The sequence below is a fragment of the Onychomys torridus genome, chromosome 14 (assembly GCF_903995425.1).
Source record: "Onychomys torridus chromosome 14, mOncTor1.1, whole genome shotgun sequence".
Lineage (NCBI taxonomy): Eukaryota > Metazoa > Chordata > Mammalia > Rodentia > Cricetidae > Onychomys > Onychomys torridus.
Window position 1 is genome coordinate 2,355,994 of NC_050456.1, and position 17,181 is coordinate 2,373,174.

The 17,181-nt window shown below is 46.2% G+C and overlaps 1 protein-coding gene across 11 annotated transcripts in view; it reads left to right on the forward strand.

Annotated features, from left to right (window-relative positions):
• Atxn7l1 (ataxin 7 like 1) overlaps positions 1-17,181 on the forward strand; it is a 227,567-nt gene that overhangs the window by 73,798 nt on the left and 136,588 nt on the right. For all 11 annotated transcript variants that reach the window (XM_036205546.1, XM_036205553.1, XM_036205554.1 and 8 more), the window contains one exon: positions 4,045-4,149. In XM_036205546.1, the coding sequence (XP_036061439.1) occupies positions 4,045-4,149 (105 nt within the window). The remainder of the gene's footprint in view (positions 1-4,044; positions 4,150-17,181) is intronic.

The window sequence follows — 17,181 nt, forward strand, 5'->3', positions numbered from 1 at the left end:
CTCCTCTTACACAATGTTCTGCTTTCCAGGGTTTCAGTTATTTATGGTTCACAACAGTCTAAAACATTAACTGGAAAATTCTAGAAATAAATAGTTCATAAATTTTTAGTTGCTCACTAGTCTAAGGAGTGAGATAAATGAGCTGTCCTACCCAGGATGTGAAGTAACCCCATATCCAGAGTATCCACTACCCACTTACTAGTCTTAGGGGCCTATTGGTTATTCAGACAAGCCTTCTGATTTAGGCCATTTTTTCTGCAATAGAATACTGGAAACTGGACATTTTATAAAGGGAAGTTTATTCTGACTCACGGGTCTGACTTCATGGGAAGTCTTGGGCTAGGCAGCTACATCTGATGAGGGCCTCATATGTCATTATAATGTGTTAGAGTGTAGAAGAAATTGTACATGGAGGAGGAAAAGCATGAGGGATGGGCTGAACTAGAAGTGGAGGGGCCAGTTCCCAGGGGGATGAATACAGACTGCAACTCCCCTGGAGGTACTCTGAAGTTAGAGATTCACTTCAGCCTGGATCTCCAGTACCTGCTGGAGGGACTGACTCCCCTGGCCTCCTCCATGGGGAGTGAAGGGCTCTCTGACATATGATGACAGTGCTGGCTTCATGGCTGTAGAAGCAACAAGGCTGTCTGGGAAAGTCATGCAGAGCACAGGCTTGCAAAAATACTGTCTTTGGGTTGTTCCTCCTTTGGGTGGTTACTGCCCGGAGCATGAAGAGCTCAGCCCATCCTTCTGGCCTGAGTTAGAATCTGCAGAAGCTGTTATATGTTGGGGTGGGGTTCTCAGTAAAGATACAGGCCAATGGGCCTCAGCAGTTCGTGTTCCTGGAGTTGTGTCCATGCCAATGGATACCCACATGCTCCAGAAGAGAATTTGACATCACTGCTGCCGTTGTTGCTGATATAACAGTGATGACCACCGCTAATACTGTTTCTGGGATTGCCATTTCATAGTTGGTTACTACAGCTAGCACAGTGGAGACCCTGGCAGCAAAAGTAGCTACCACAGTTAATTAATCTTTCATTCTATTGGGCATGACAAATTTAAATCAATAGTTATATACATTTCGATTGGCTTGAAAGTTATAAATTTACAAACTCAAGTTCCATTTGCTCTTGGGATACCATCTTACAAGGACTCCAATTTGCAGTAAGGCTCATTAAGGAAGGGAATGGCTCAGCTGCCTTTAGCCTATCGGCTATGGGTGGGTTAAGACTTCTGTTGGTCTTTTCTGTGTTGAACACACAGATTGCAAGCCCAGCACCACTTAGAGATCTTTGGCAACAGTTAACTCTGCAGCTCTCACATGATTGAGCCTGTATGATAATGAGTATTCAGAGATGGGTAATGCCTGGGGGGCACTCACCAACCTAAGAGAGAATGCCTGTGAGGCCTGGACAGGTGTCTCCATGGCGGGTAAGGTGACCTGCTGACGTCCCACACAACCTAAGTCAGAAGCTCATTTTTTAGTAAAAGGGGGGGGGACCTGCAGGCTCCTGGCCCCCGTTTTGGGTAACTGTTGCCTTGCTTGCCAATTTTGACCTTGATATCCTCCCTATGCTAATTCCCTGTGAGATTTCCACCATGCTGAATGCTTAAGGGAAGCTCCTTGTCTGTATATCCAGCATATTGGGTGTTAACAGCTTAGATACAAGATTGTAAAACATCAGAAGTGGGGATTTAGCTCAATGGTAGAGCAATTGCCTAGCAAGCGCAAGGCTTGGGGTTCGATCCTCAGCTCAAAAAAAAAAAAAAATCAGAAGCAAACTTCTGCTCTCCGGGGTTATCCTGTTGTGCAGTAAGCCTGCATTTAAGACCTCCTCCCTACTTCAATAAACGGCATTCGGCATTCAAAAGAAGAAGAAGAGGAGGAGGAGGAGGAGAAGGAGGAGGAGATCAAGATCATGATGGGGAAACCCACAGAGACAGTTGACCAGTGCTAGTTGGAGCTCACTAACTCTGGACTGACAGCTCGGGAACCTGCATTGGACTGAACTAGGCCCGCTGAATGTGGGTGACAGTTGAGTGGCTTGATCTGTTAGTGGGGTCCCTGGCAGTGGGACCAGGACTTATCCCAGGTATATGAACTGACTTTTTTCGAGCCCATTCCCTGTGGTGGGATACCTTGCTCAGCCTTGATACAATGGGGAGGGGCTAGGCTCTCCTTCAACTTGGTATGCCAGAGTTTGTTGACTACCATGGGAGGCCTTACCCACTCTGAGGAGTGGATGGGGGTAGAGTGGGAGGGAGGTGAGGAAAAGGGAGAAGAGGAGGGATGGGGAACTGGGGTTGGTATGTAAAATGAAAAAATTTTTAATAAATAAATATATATAAATACAAAAAAAAGATACAGGCCGAATCTGGTAAATAGGCTGGAGGGTGTGGGATGTATGGCAGAGACACCTTTGTGCATAGCCAGTCAGTGAAGAGGTAGGTGGTACAATCCTCTGGGTCCTCCTGCTACTCAATGGTACATAAGATGTGACCACAGGTTTCCTCAGAACTGGCCTTTATTAGTGTGACAGCTTTACTGAGATGTAATTCAAATACTATTCAAATCTCCCATTTAAAGGATGTAAGTCTATATTTTCGGCATCTTGTAAATGTTACCACTAGCAATTTTTGGAAATTTCCATTGTCCCCAGTAAGACTTTCACCCTATGACTGTCACCTACCCCAACCCCAAGGCAAGCACTTAATGATTAGTCTGTGTGGTTTTGCCTGTGGTGGCCATTTCATGTAAACGGGAACACACAGAGCACGACCTGCTTCTGTTTTGTGTCTGCTTCCTTCTCCTTGGATGCTCTCGGGGTTCTTCCATGTTGTAGCATGTACTGCACCTCATTCCTGTTGTAGATGGACAGTGTCTGGTATTTTGTCTGTCCATTCATCAGCTGACAGACATTTGGGTTTCTACTTACTGCCTGTTATAGAAAATACTGTTGTGAGGACTCATGTACAAGCTGTGTATGGACAAAGGCATATGTCTCAGGTGAATGCCCCATAACTGATGCTTTTCACAGCAGCTGTTTGTTTGCTTTCCATGTCTGCTTCAAAACACTCAGTAGCTTCCCTTTGTTCCTAGTATCAAAATCAACATCCTCACCCTGGTCTACACAGCTATAGCTTCTGGGTCCTCAGCAGCTTCACACCGACCCCTTCCTTGCACTATCCCAACCACGAGAAGAAGAGCCACCTCCAGTGTTCAGTGCCTCCTTTCTTGACTTAGGCTTTGAGTCACCTCCCCACTCCACTAGAGGGGTCTCTAATCCCTCAGGCCAAGGCCTCAGCTTACCCACCCTCCTCTTCAGATTAAGCCAGACTACCTGTCACGCTTTCTTAATACTCCATACAACTTGTTCTTGTAACCACTGTCCCCACCATCACCAGTGATGTCCAGTGGGTTCTATTCATGCCTCTCATCTGCCATCATAAGCTGAAGGAGAGCAACAATCTCGTTCTTTTCCCCATTTTCCTGGCACCTACCATAGTACCTGGCATATGCAGGCACTCAGTAATTATTTATCAAATGAACAGTATTGAACTCAAATAATGATGGTGGTGAACAGTTTGCTCATTCAGAAGATCCCTTTGCCCTTAATGTTTCATTCAGTTGAGGCCAAGATGATTCCACTTTCCACCGCAGCCCTGTTCTCCCCTCTCTGCTCACCTGGGGGAACTGCTGTAGAAACAGAAGAGGTAATGGGGGACCCTTCAGTTCTACAGTAAAGGCTGAGCTGTGCCTTTGCCTCTGTCATTCCCCTAGTTTGTGACGCAAGGAATCTTACCACTGCTGACCAGATTGGTAGTGTCATAGTAGCTTCCAGGAGTGAAATTAAGCAGAATTCCTGAAGACCTTTGCTTCTCTGCAAGTTGGACAGCAGTGTGGTGACAAGCTGTGTTCCCTGTAGTAAATGACTGAGTTCTCACGTGTGTCTTATAAAAATCTGTCCTTAGAAGAAATGTCAAGAGGAAACTGTACACCTTCGGAGACTTAATTGCTTTTTTTGTCCATTTCCCCCACAGACATGCACTTGTTTGGCCACTATCCAGCGCATGATGACTTCTATCTGGTCGTGTGCAGTGCCTGCAATCAGGTCGTCAAGCCCCAGGTCTTCCAGTCGCACTGCGGTAAGTGGACTCCTGCACCTGGTGGATGCATGGGCAGCCGCTGACCCTGGGCTCTCATCTGGGTGGCCCTGTGTCTGTCTCAGTCCAAGGCTGGGATACACTGGGCTAGGGCTGCTGCCTCTGCACACAGAGGACCTGGTAGGAGCTCAGTCCTCTTGCTCACACCCTCTCTCCTGTCACAGCAAACAAGAGAAAGCCTGCAGCAAGCCTGAGTACATGGGACTAATCTGAAACCACTGTGCACCTTGGTGGCGACCTCCCCAGGTAGTCAAGAGAAGGGAGGTATGGTAGCTGGAGGAAACACTCTCCTGCAGCCTGCCATTTTCTCCCCCTGAAAGAGGCTCATGGGAGAGATTCCCCAGATTTGCACACAGAGGGAAGGGCTGGAGCCACAGTGGCCAGTGTGTCTATGGCACTGGATGCTGCTCCCAGGATGTAGATAAAACCTCCCATTCTGCTTGTCCTTTCAAGAACCCTTCTTGTTATGTTTTAAAGTGTGCTTAGGAACTCAGTTTCCTCGAATATCATAGCATTCTGACTGTGAGGCTCTAAGAAATTCCTGGACCCCAGCAGCAGCAGCAAACTGCGTACTCCACTCCCTGCCCGTGGAAGTGAGGATGGATAAAAGCCATGTGGCCATTCCCAAACATCTCTCTTCTAAAAAAGAAGTCATTTCCTCTCTTTGGGTGTCTATTTCCTTCTCTTTGCCAGGAGTTAGATGATTCCGTAGCTGTCATGTGCTATGTGAGTCCAGGACAGTATATTCTAGTCTTATTTAACCATGACCCCTTTGATGAGTAGGATCTGAATGCCCCTCTGCTGTTTCTAGAGCGTATTCAATATCATACTTAAACAAAAGGAGAAATTATAATGTTGAGTGTGCTTTTGAAAATTACACACATTTCCCCTTTCTCATACTGTACTCTGACTTCCCAATCCCTTTAGTATTACCATGCTGTGATAAGTAGTCATGAAACAAGAGAATCAAATGTGTTTGAAACAGTAGAATAGGCGAGCATTGGTAATATGTGTCTATGATATGTACACATAGATAAAAGCTGTGTGCCAAATATAGGTGTGATTTATGTTTATAATGTGTAGGCAGAGTATCTATGCTTTGTGGGGCACTGTCTTGAGTTAGTCCAAGGCTTTGGCTGGAAAGAAGGGGTTCTATAAAATACTGTACTAAGGGTTCCAATGAGAGGTGGGATCCAGCTCTGTATCTCTTTGTCTCTCTCATGAGGAGATGACTTGTGTGTGTGCATCCATGTTGGCATGTTCATTTCTGGCAGTCTCTCTCATGAGGAGATGACTTATGTGTGTGCATCCATGTTGGCATGTTCATTTCTGGCAGTGTGAGCATAAATGGAGTGAGCATGTCTTCAGCACAAGCTGACCTTGTTCATTGTTATTGTAGCAAATGACCCTCTTCTGGCTGGAAGAGAAATAAGGTCACACCTTTCTGAAGGGAAACTCAGAGGCCCAGCAGTGATGCTACTCACTGAGGCTACAGATAAACCATTAGAATTGTGGCAGTGGCAGGGGGGTCCCACTCATCCTGTTGTTCAGTGAAGATCTGTGGGATGTTGTTCTGTTGTTTGGTGAGCATGAGGACTCCTGTTTGTCCTGAGTGCTCATGGCCCAGTCCTCTGCAAGGCTGTGCTGCAGCTCTGGGCACTTGGATGCTGCAGTGCACACAAGGGCAGTTCCCAGCCTGGAAGGCTGACCCTCAGCTGTAAGCTTGAAACTGTGCCTGGGAATTCAGCTGGCCAGCAGTCTTTGATGGGAGGATCTGCCATGCAGACGCTTCCTCAGGAAAGAGGGTCCTCTCACTAGCAAAGGAGGCTTGCTGTAGCTGATACATAGGGCTCTACACTCTCAGTGCTGGAAGAAAGCCAATGACATGGTGACCACCTGTTCTGAGCAGAGGCAGGAAATTAGTTTGGAGATTTGGGGTTACTGACCACATCATTTGAGGCCTGGGCTTCACTGAGCTTTTTGCTGAATCAGCTGATCGAGAGCCATAGGAACAAAGAAGCGTCACTCACCCTGCTGTATGCTCCTATAATACAAAGGCAGTATTTCTCAGGGACCAGAGCGAATTCGAGGTGCAGCTCAGAACTGTGGCAAGTCTTTGGGGGAGCAGTTTTTGTAAAACTCTCCTTGGAGTGCCTCCTGTACTTCCGTGGGGGTCCTTGTCGGTTCAGACTGCCACACCAGGCTGGGTTTGCTTATCAACAACAGAGATTGATTCCTCCCAATTCTGGAGGTTGGAGTCTGAGGTCAGGATACCAGCATCAGATATTGGTGAGGGCTGTCTTCTAGATTGCTGCCAGCCAGCTTCTTACTGTTTCCTCATGTGGCAGAAAGAAGCCAGAGCTCCCCGGAGCCTCATTTATAAGAGCCTGAATCCCATCCTTGAGGTCTCCACTCTTGTGATGTAATTGCCTCTCAAAGCCCCCGCTCCCCGCCTTCCAACACCATCTTGTATTGGATGTTCGTATTTCCAGATTTCAGTGTGGGACTTTCAGAGATGGGGGACAAGCATTTGGTTGTAACAGTATTCCTGGGCTGGAGTTGTGAGTCAGCTGTGAGCACTTCCCTAGCTGGCCTGAGGCAGACGGAGTTTGATCTCCAGAACAAACACAGCACAGCTGCTTTTTCCTCGTCTTCCGGCTTTACCTTGTGTGATGAGCCTTGCTGTTTTCAGTAAGTTAATAAGAGTGCCATTGTGCTAAGTGCTGGGCAGTGTGCCAGGTGCTTTGCATATCTTAGAAAACACAACCCTGTCAGCAGCCCTATGGAGTGGGTGTGAATGCTACACCCATTTTGGAGTTGAGGAAGCTGGAGCTTAGGAGGTTGGGTGCTGTGTCCAAAATCTCACACAAGACAGAGAGGGCCTGGTTTTGCGTGCAGGTGTCCTCTCAGAGCGAGAAAGTGTCCTCACAACTGTTCTTACAGCCTGTCTATGTGAAGCCCCATGCAGATTGTGAATATATGTGGGAAGTGAGTTGCTGGGGGAGAAAACGGTGCAGGACTTCACACCATGTCCACTAGGCCTCCTCTGACTCTCCCCCAGGCTCACTACCAGAACTCCCTAAGATCACTTGAAATGTGTTCACATATTGGAGTAACAGGCTTTGGAAACAAGGCCAGATGATTATGGGTGTCCCTCACTGTCTGTGTGACCTGGGGCAGACCACTTCATCTTTCTCTACCTTGTTTGGTTCATCTGTAAAATGAGCACTCTTTGCCTGCTTTGTGGCGCTGTTGGGACAACATGACACATGACTGTGTCACTTGGAGTTCACTTCCTCCTCCTCCTCCTCTTTCTGCATTTCCCCATGGCTGGATTCGTGGGAAGTCCTCTTTCTTGATACCCGTAAGCCTTGGTTCAGCGGCTGCCTCTTGCCATGCATTGTCTGGGGTGTCTCTGCTGTCAGTGCTAGGGAGATTCCTTGGCATTCCCAGCACCTCAAAAGAAGGCTGTCTTGGGTGCATTGCTCTAAATTGAAACACAAAGTGTGTTTGTGCTCTCTCTATTTCTCTGTGCATGTGTGTATACATGTTTCTGTGTATGCACACATGGCAGTGATGTGGGTACTCATCTAAAACTGGTAGAGGAATGCTATTTCTTACTCAATACTTCCGACACCAGATAATATGCTTTCTACACCAAGCACGATTTAATTTGATTCTGACTATCTCTACCCAGTTTAAGTGTAGACCCACAAGTTAAAGGCTCACCCATAGAAGTGTCCTCCATCTTAGATGGCAGTCACAGATAATGTTTGCAAGGTTACTTATACTTTGGTTTGTCTTGGGGATCCCACTTTGCTGTAATGACTCACAGAGTTCAGAGAGACAGTTTGTTTGTTTTTACCTTTATTATAACTCTCTCTCTCTCTCTCTCTCTCTCTCTCTCTCTCTCTCTCTCTCTCTCTCTTTCTCTCTCTCTCTCTCTGACAGGATTTCTCTTTGTAAGCCTGGCTGTCCTGGAGCTAGCTTTGTAGACAAAAGCTGGCCTTGAACTTGTTATTATAACTGTTCATGCTGTCATAAAGAATGTGACAAAGCATCCAATTAACACTTAGAAGTTTGTAGGGTGGAGTTAGAGGTCCTGAGCATAGGCACTTTTGTTGTTGTGGAGTTGAGATGCACCCCTAGCATGTGGATGCACTGATCCTTCCAGATTCTCCCAGTTCTGTCCCTCAGGTGTTTGGAGAGGTGCCACTGGGCTTTGAGGTTCAGTTCCATCTCTAGCCCTGGTTGAGTGGGACTGAAAATTCCAATCTTCTGCTGTGTCTGGTCCTTCTGAGCACCAGCCCTTATCTTGAAACTGTCTAGAGTCTTAGTCACCTCATTAGTGTATACAAGGATGCTTATTCCAGAAATCCCACGGGTTCTAAATGTTCCCTATCAAGAAACTGAAGGCTAGAACCAAACATAACAAAAGATGACCCCCACACCCTGTTTGTTACCGGTCACCTGTCACCAGGAGGTAACAGATTTAACCATCTGCCTGGAACTTGGGACAAAGACCAAATATATACTTTTTTTTTTAAACATCACAGTGTCACAGCAACAATATGAACAAAATAGTATGTCATTAAGGGAAACTCATTGAGTTGTAGAGGTTAAAATCCTGACTCTCACTTGCCTGTGCAGCCTTGGGCTAATTTCATTACCTTTCTTTCTGAGCCTGGTTCTCACCTATGAGGGGAGAGTGCCGGTTCTTGCCCTGCAGAATAGCTGTGAGGAAAGGAGAAAGGATGTATACTTTGCTGGCATGGAGTAAGGAAGTAAATGTTAGCTTTTATTGTCAATGAAATGTGGCCCTTTTTTATGAAGTTGAAAGTTTCTTATGAAAAATGGGAAAACCACTTTAGCCAAGTGCTTCCTGTCTTTGCTCCTGGCCATCTCAGGGGACGCCACTCTGAGGTCAGCCCATGGCTCACACCAGTGATTCACTGCAGCCTCCTACCCTTGGAGACAGGCGTAGTCTGCCTGAATGTGATTATATCTGCTGCGAGCCTCCAGGGTTGCACTTTGCAAATATTGGTTTACGTTCTCATTAGGCCCTGGTGTCAGCTCCCTAGAAATGCCATGAAGCTCTAGTACATCACTGGGTCCCCTGACAAGAGCCCTTGTACCTTACAGGAGTACTACAACACCCTTTCCCAGGACTGGCCACAATCTCTCTGCTACTAACATTGTGCCCCACCTGGTGCCTCAGACATAGATAGTTGGTATGACCATTGCCCCAGAAGCTCCCATGCTTGGTGTTGGTTGGTGTCATGGTTGCCTCCCCCCCCCCCCCCCCCCCCCGCCCTGCCCCAGGGCCTGTTGAATGCTTTCAGTCTGCTACCCAGAGGTCAGTGATTCCAAGGAGTCTAAAGCTCCTAGGTGAACTGATAGAGCTAGGGTACCAGGAAGCAGGAACCATGAACAATTTACTAGGCCTTGGGATTGGCCTTTCAACAGCTGCCTCCATTCAGGTTGTCAACCCAGGTGCGACTTGGTGGGACAGGGTTCAGGCTGAGTGGAGCCTTTCTAGTGTTAGCTTGTCTGGATTGGTAGTCCAGCGTCACCCTTTATTAGCTGCAGACCTTGGCGGGTTACTCTGCCTTTCTCTACCTTTCTGTACCTTATTCTTTTATTCTTCAGATCTGTTAATAGTTTATCTTATGTAATCTCCTGGGTGACTGAAGGAGGCATGCTCGCATTTGGAAAGCACAATGATAGAGCTGAGTTTGCTCTAGAATGTTTTTCTGGGGTTGAGGAGATTACTCAAGTCAGTAGAGTGCTCACTATCCAAGCATGAGGACCTGAGTTTGAACCCCAGAACCCACATAAAAGAGCCAGTGATGGGAATGTCTCCTGTAGTCCCAATGCAGAGACCGGTGTAGCCTGTTCAAAGAGGTCCAGGTCAGTTGAGAGGCTCTGTGTCAAAGCGCAGTAGATAAAACCCAAGGTTGACTTCTGGGTTTCACAAACACACACACACACACACACACACACACACACACACACACACACACACAAGTGATAATAATGAATAATTAAGCTATCATTAAGTGATAGGCCTCAGAGATCTGTAATGGTGTTATTGCCCAAAGGATTTTGCTTGTAACTGCAGAGAGAGGGGGGGACTTTGATGATGTCACTGTGGCAGTGCTGTGGTGGCCCTACCCTCTAGAGAGTGCTGTGGACATACCTAGGAAGACTGCCAAGGTGTACTCTCTGGAGGTGTGCACAGGTGTGCACTGGAGTGGACGGCAGTGGGTGCCGTGGTGGGAAACACAGTATTACTGTTTTCTTCAATCATGCATTGAACCCATTTTGAATGTTGTTGTAATTGAAAAAGTAGCAGCTAGAGCTGCGTTGGACTTGGGGATTGGGCTGAACATTCATGAAGTTGTGGGAGAACAAGTATGACTGCTTACCAGGCCTTGTCTTCTGTTTATGGAATAACCGCTGTTAGGGTGGTCTGTCTTCAGGGGCCTTTGTGATTGGCCTTGTATGGGACTGACCCGTGTGTCCTCTAGGCGGTTGAGTGTGGAGTTCCCTTGGCCACCACCCATTAGATGTGAAGAGCTGCGTGGTCCTGCCCCTAATCTTGACAGCTGAAGTATCCCCAGGCAGTTCACCGTAGAGGGCAAGACTGTCCATATCTGAGAACCACAGCTAGGAAACATAACGTCCCCATTTGTCATGTATGATCTGTACCTACTGTGTTTAAATTTCTCCCCATAGTAAAAGGGTGTGTGTGTGCACGTGCACACTAATCCAAGAAACAGCCATTATAGAATCCCAGCCACACAGAAAGTGAACATTTCTACCTGCATAGAGCCACTGACAGATAATTTCCCTAGGTATTTGTACGAAAATGTCTTTGTGAAAACCAGTACTATATACCATGATTACATACCAATAAAACAAAAGATGTTTATATTACAGAAATAATAAATCTAAAGCCAGTGGTTGATTATGCATGCGGATTTAGTAGGTTATAGATTAAATGAATACTTTTAAATTTTCTCTTTTACATTTTTGTTTATTTGTCTTGTGGGTAGCTGGATATGCCACAGTGTGCATGTAGACTTCAGAGGACAGTTTGCAGGAGTTGGTTCTTTTTCCTCCATCTGGGCCCCTGTCACGAAGACTGGCAGCAAGTGCCTTTTCCAGCTTTGGGCCATCTTACCAGATCCAAATGAATGAATTTAAAACATTGAAAAGAAAGAAAAGGCCATTTCTGTACCACAGGTATATGTAAAGTGGAAAACATGGCATCATAGAAAAGCTAGCAAATCTGCAGACCTGGCCCACTTCCAGATGGAAGTTAAGTCAGAAGGGAGACCCTGCAGCACACACGTCCTACAGGCCACCCTTAGCGCTTGGTCTCTGAGCAGAGAACACAGCTCCACGCCCTGCCCATCAGACAGGAACAATCCCCTATGTCACAGTGCCTTAAAAACATGGCTAAAACCAAAGAACCTGCATGCCATTGACTAGACAAGCGAGGCCTCTGCTCACCCACCCCTTTCGCAGAGAGGTTTTAGTCCCTTTCTGATGATATGTTTTTGAATGCCCTTCAAATAGCTGCTTTGCATGTTGATGTGATGCGGTAGGATTTAATGAAGTGTGAGCTACAGCACAGAGTGGTGAAACAGATGAGTGTGGGAGCTGGCTCCTGGAGTGAGGTGCGGCGTGTCCTGGCTGGCACCCCATTCCTTCTGTGCACATCCAGATGCCAACATCGGTTGGGGACAGGCAGCCACCCGCCCTGCAGTGCTGCGTGGGGGAGACTAATTAATGAGGTTCCAAGGCTTCCTGAGAATGTTTTTTTTAATTCCATCTCTCTCTAGGTGACCTCAAGTTAAAGAAATGACAAACTACGTGTGCTTCTGAGCCCCAGAGAAAGAAGCCCCTGCTGATGTCGGTGCCCTTGGGCTTCCTGGGGCACCAGGGGTATTGGCACCAGTTAATTAGCTTGCCAGGGCTCCCTTTCTGATGCTGCTGATTGTCACATCACAGGGCTTGGGATTTTTTGTTGTTGTTATTTTTTTTTTAATGTCAATTGAGTTAGATTTGATTTTTGAGATGAATTTTTTTATTTTATTAATTGTCATTTGTGAAACTAGATTTTTTTCACATCAAAGAAGTATAAAATAACAAAAGGAAGTGGGTCTCATTGAATATACTTTTTGTCAACCTGGCAGCATTAATTAACAGACTTGACAAAAGTATGTGAAACTGTTCAGACTTCATATTGTCAAGATTTAAAAAACAAAAACAAAAACAAAAACTTTGATTATTGTATCCAGATCCCAAATCAACTCCTGAGGTAGATCATTTCCTTTCTATTCTTATGATCATAAAAATGTCTGTTGTGGTTTCCTTACCCTGTTTTTCCTGGGTCCTTGATGAAGTGCAGCCACACACCATGTAGACAGACAGACAGACAGAGACAGAGACAGAGAGATCCAAGGAAGGCAGTGGTGGGCTGATGATTAGCAAATGATTATGACCTAAGTCAAGCATTACAACTGAATCGACAACTGAGTAAAACTGTTTCCTTCTGCTCTGTAGTTTTTCTGTTTGCCATTGGACACGGGACTCACAGCAGAGGTCACTGCGATTGGGAGGCTGTAGTGGGAAAAGTTTGAGCTTGAGGCCAAGTCAGGCTGCGTAGGGAGACACTGTCTCAGGCCAAACAAACTTTTGTATTATGGACTTGCTGGTGCTCAAGTTGGATTTAATACTGGATCAAGAACAGCATCACACCTAGTCCCAAACCCTAGCTTTTCTTTTCACTTGTAGATGGACACAGTAACAAGGGAGCTCAGACCTCTATTGTGAACTCTGTGCTAAGCATTTTCCTTTCTCATTTAGTCCTGTCCTCACCCTAAGGAAGGTTGGTTGTGCTCTTATCTCATACTCAAGGAAGCGACACTTTGAGCACTTAAGAAATGTGTGCAAGATCAGGTTAAGCAGTAGAACCAGACTCCAGCCTGCCTCCCGAGTGCATTCCCTCTGCACTGGCTGGATTGCTGTCAGACTCCCTGCAACAGCACAATGACCTGGTGGTACAAGAGGCCATTTCTGTGCCTCAGCAATGTGGGGGAATTGTAGGTGTTTTATTTCTCGTTGGCACCTTTCTAGGTTATGATGCTGATCATGCTTGTTGGTGTGGGTGTGTGAGAAGAGATGGAAGATAAATGGGTAATCATGAATGTGTGTAAGGTTGGCTGCAGATTTTAAAGTAGAACTTTAGATATCAGAAAGGAAAAAGAAGGAAGCTTGCAGAGATGAATGAATACTCTGTGTTCTCATCCTTTTGCCTGTAGGTTCATGCTGACCTCCAACAAATAAGCATGCCCATGGGACCTATAGGCAATAGACAATTCCACTGTCAGTGAAATATGTTTTGTGTATCTCTGTGAGGTTAACAGAACTCTGGCAAATATGTGTGGTCACACAGCCAGTGTGGAGCAATAGGGTCTTTGGAACCTTACACAAATCCTGTCCCAACTTTTTTAGTTTTTGAGAAGGGTTTCTCTGTGTCACAGTCCTGACTATCCTGGAACTGGCTCTGTAAACCAGGTTGGTTCCAAGCTACCAGAGATTGGCCTGCCTCTGCCTTCTGGGATTAAAGTCCTGGGATTAAAGGTGTGTGCCACCCCCACCTGGGTACTCCACCTTTCACTGAAGATAAACTTCTGGGTCTGGGAAGATGGTTCAGTCAGTAAAATACTTGCTGTGTGAGCTTATGGACCTAAGTGTGATCCCCAGAACCCATGTCAAAAAGCCTAGTACAGTGGCATTCACGTGCATTCCCAGGACTAGAGGAGACAGGTGTATCCCTGGGTTCACTAGTCAGCTAGTTAGTGGACTCCAGGCTAGTAAGAGACCATGTCTCAAAAATAAAATAAAATAAAATAAATAAAATAAAATAAAAAGGTATCTGGTGCCTGAGGAACAATTCCCCAGGTTGCCTCTGGCTTCATATGCACATGTGTGCAAACACACACAAACTAGCACACGAAAAAGTAAATAAGTAACGTCTACTCATAATTTCATCATGGGCTATTTCTTGAATCTAGAACTTCCTAGTTTTGAAGCATTCGTGTATGTTTTATGTAGCACCAACTGTGTGCCAAGTGTTGTCCCAGAGCCGAAGGGACAATGAGACAGAGAAGGGCTTGGTCTTGTTGAGTTTATGATCTAGTACGCTGCATAACATGAATATACTCAAACCACATGAGGAGATGGCACAAAAAAAAGAACACCCCCAAAAAAGAGAACACCACAAGAACAGAAGTGGGGGTGAGAGATTCAGAACACCAGAACTGTCTTGAAGGCCAGAGCTAGAGGTTGTTCTTTCCCTTTCTGACTGTGGTTAGAAGACCCTGGAGAATCTGAGCTAGGAAGAGATGTAAATGTGAATTCTGTTTTTCAGAAGTCACTCTTATCAAGACCGTGTGCATCCTGGGAAGCACAGGACTAATGTGTGGCTAATGAGAAAAGATGCTAGTGTGTGCCTGGATGGAGGTGGAGAGAAAAGGGTGCTTGAACTTGAGGTTCATTTTGAACTGTAGTGACAGGACTTGCTGAGGAATTGGGTTCCTTTGTGTTGAGTTGGGTTGGTTTGGCATAGATTGGACTGGACAGGTTTAGGAAAGGCAGGAGTGAACATTTATTAAATTTAATTTAATTTAATAAATGTTTAAATGGCCAGTGATTTGGCAGGAAAAGCCACAGAGGTTGGAGTTGTGGAAGCCAAGAGAGGAACATGTTTCATATACTGTGTCCAATGCCAAGAAGTAGGAGAAAAGAGAGGAGGGTGCTGGATTGGCCAGCTGAAGTTGTAATAATCACTTCATTTGTCTTGACATGCTTTCCCTCAAGTGCAGGTGGCTTCATGTTTATATCACCATAGACCTCTTTGTAGACTGTAGCACCCTAAGTGTTGAATCTGTGATCTTGCTGAGCGATTAACGGTCACCTGGCTCTTCTGACTCTGGCCCCCTGGACTGGACAGGGAGTTGTTGAGGACCAGTCTGTGAGTCCCAGTGTGGAGCACATTTGTTGGTTTGGAAAATGCTTACAGGTGTTTGTGATAAGCAGATAGACAGACACAAGGATTTCTCCAATCACAAATGAAAGTGCTCATGGTATTGCTATTTCACCAGTGTTAGTGTTTATGACGGCTATTGCTAATGCCTATTTCCTAACACAGGCGCGTGCATGCACATGCGCACACATGTACACACACACACATGCACATGCACAAGCGCGCACACATGTACACACACACACACACGCATGCACACACATGCACGCACACGCACACACATGTTCACACAAGCACGCATGTACACACACACGCACGCGTGCACACACACATGTACACACACGCGCACACAATGCACGCACACGCACACACACGTACACACGCATGCACATGCACGCGTGCACACATGTACACACACATGTGCACACATGCACGCACACGCACGCACATACACACACATGCACACATGCACGCGCACACCACAAACTCTGTCATGCTCCCTGTTAGATCCCCGGGAGGCTACACTATGACTCACTGGGTAAAATTGCATGCCTCCAAGCCTAGTGACTGAGTTTCAGTTCCGGAACTCACGTGGTAGAAGAAGGATTCCAGAAGTTGTTCTCTGACCTCTAGGCATGCTCCATGGTACACACACACACACATACACACACTAAATCAATCAATAATGTAATAAAAAAATAAATCCCCAAGTTAACATAATGAATACTGCATCTAAAAAGTCAATGCTTAATAGATTTGTTTTTCAAATGAATCTCAGGAGAAAGAAAGAAGAGCAGCTTGCCTATGCAAGCCAGGGTTTTCCGTTAGAAGATCTGGTACTTGAAAGAGAATGCCTGTCTCTGTTCAGGCACAGTTGGAGAGGCTGATGTGGGACAGACATCCGTTCTCAGCAAATGGTGGGGGCCACCTCTTTGATCTGTGACCACAGCTGATTTCTGGAGGGCTCTGTGTTGTACCGTGACCCCTGGCTTCTGACTCATCCCTGGCACATCCGCACTGTGCTGGCTGCTCCCATACACTCCATTCCTCAGTGCTGGATTAGGGTAACAGTCATTGCTTTATTTAAATCCAAATAAATGTTGCCAGTGCTGCCTCTGCTTCAAAAGGTTGTTTTGGAATTGTCCCCATCCCCAGCGATGAGCACAGTAGCACTTCTCAGTGTTCCTTCCCTGGAAGACCAAGGCAGTAAACAGTATAGCAAGAGTTTTCTGGACTCGCGTCCTCAGGAAATGGTGCCAGACCTGCACCCCGGAGCCACAAAGCAGCTGTTAGGATTTTAAAGTGCCAAAGAAAAGCGGATCCATCCCATGCTGGAATCAGTCATTCTTACTAAATGCATCCATACGTACTACCCAGCAATAACAATAACACATCTTTGTCCTAATAATACATGATCCCAAATGCAAGTCCCCATCTTCCTCTGCTGACTGCACAGTGAAGCAAAAGCTGGTTTTCATTCTGAACAGGGATCTGGCTGTGGGGAGAGCTCTCCATCCTACCAGCCATATGCACTGGACTTTGCAAGCAGGGTTTATAATAGTGGTGATGATTATACACAGTCATCACCTCACATCTGTGATGTGACCACACCACATACACGATGTCAGAACCTCACTCACGGCTAATCCACAACACTCCACAGTCTCTGTTTTCCTTTGTCAAGGTCACTGACTGCTTCCTCCAGAAGCACTACATACTAGACACATGTGCAGGCTGGCTTCGGGGATGCAGCAGAGCCTTGTCTGAAATCAAATATGAGTACATTTCATATGGCAAGTTTGCCTGTGAACCCCCCTCCCCCACCACACACTGAAATGCTGATGGGGTGTTTTACAGAGAAGGACCTCCTAGAATCAAGGTAGCACCTGAGTTTGTGGTTGTGCGGGACCTTCCTGATACTCTTTCCCAGGCAGGCACTCTGAAAAATGAGTGCA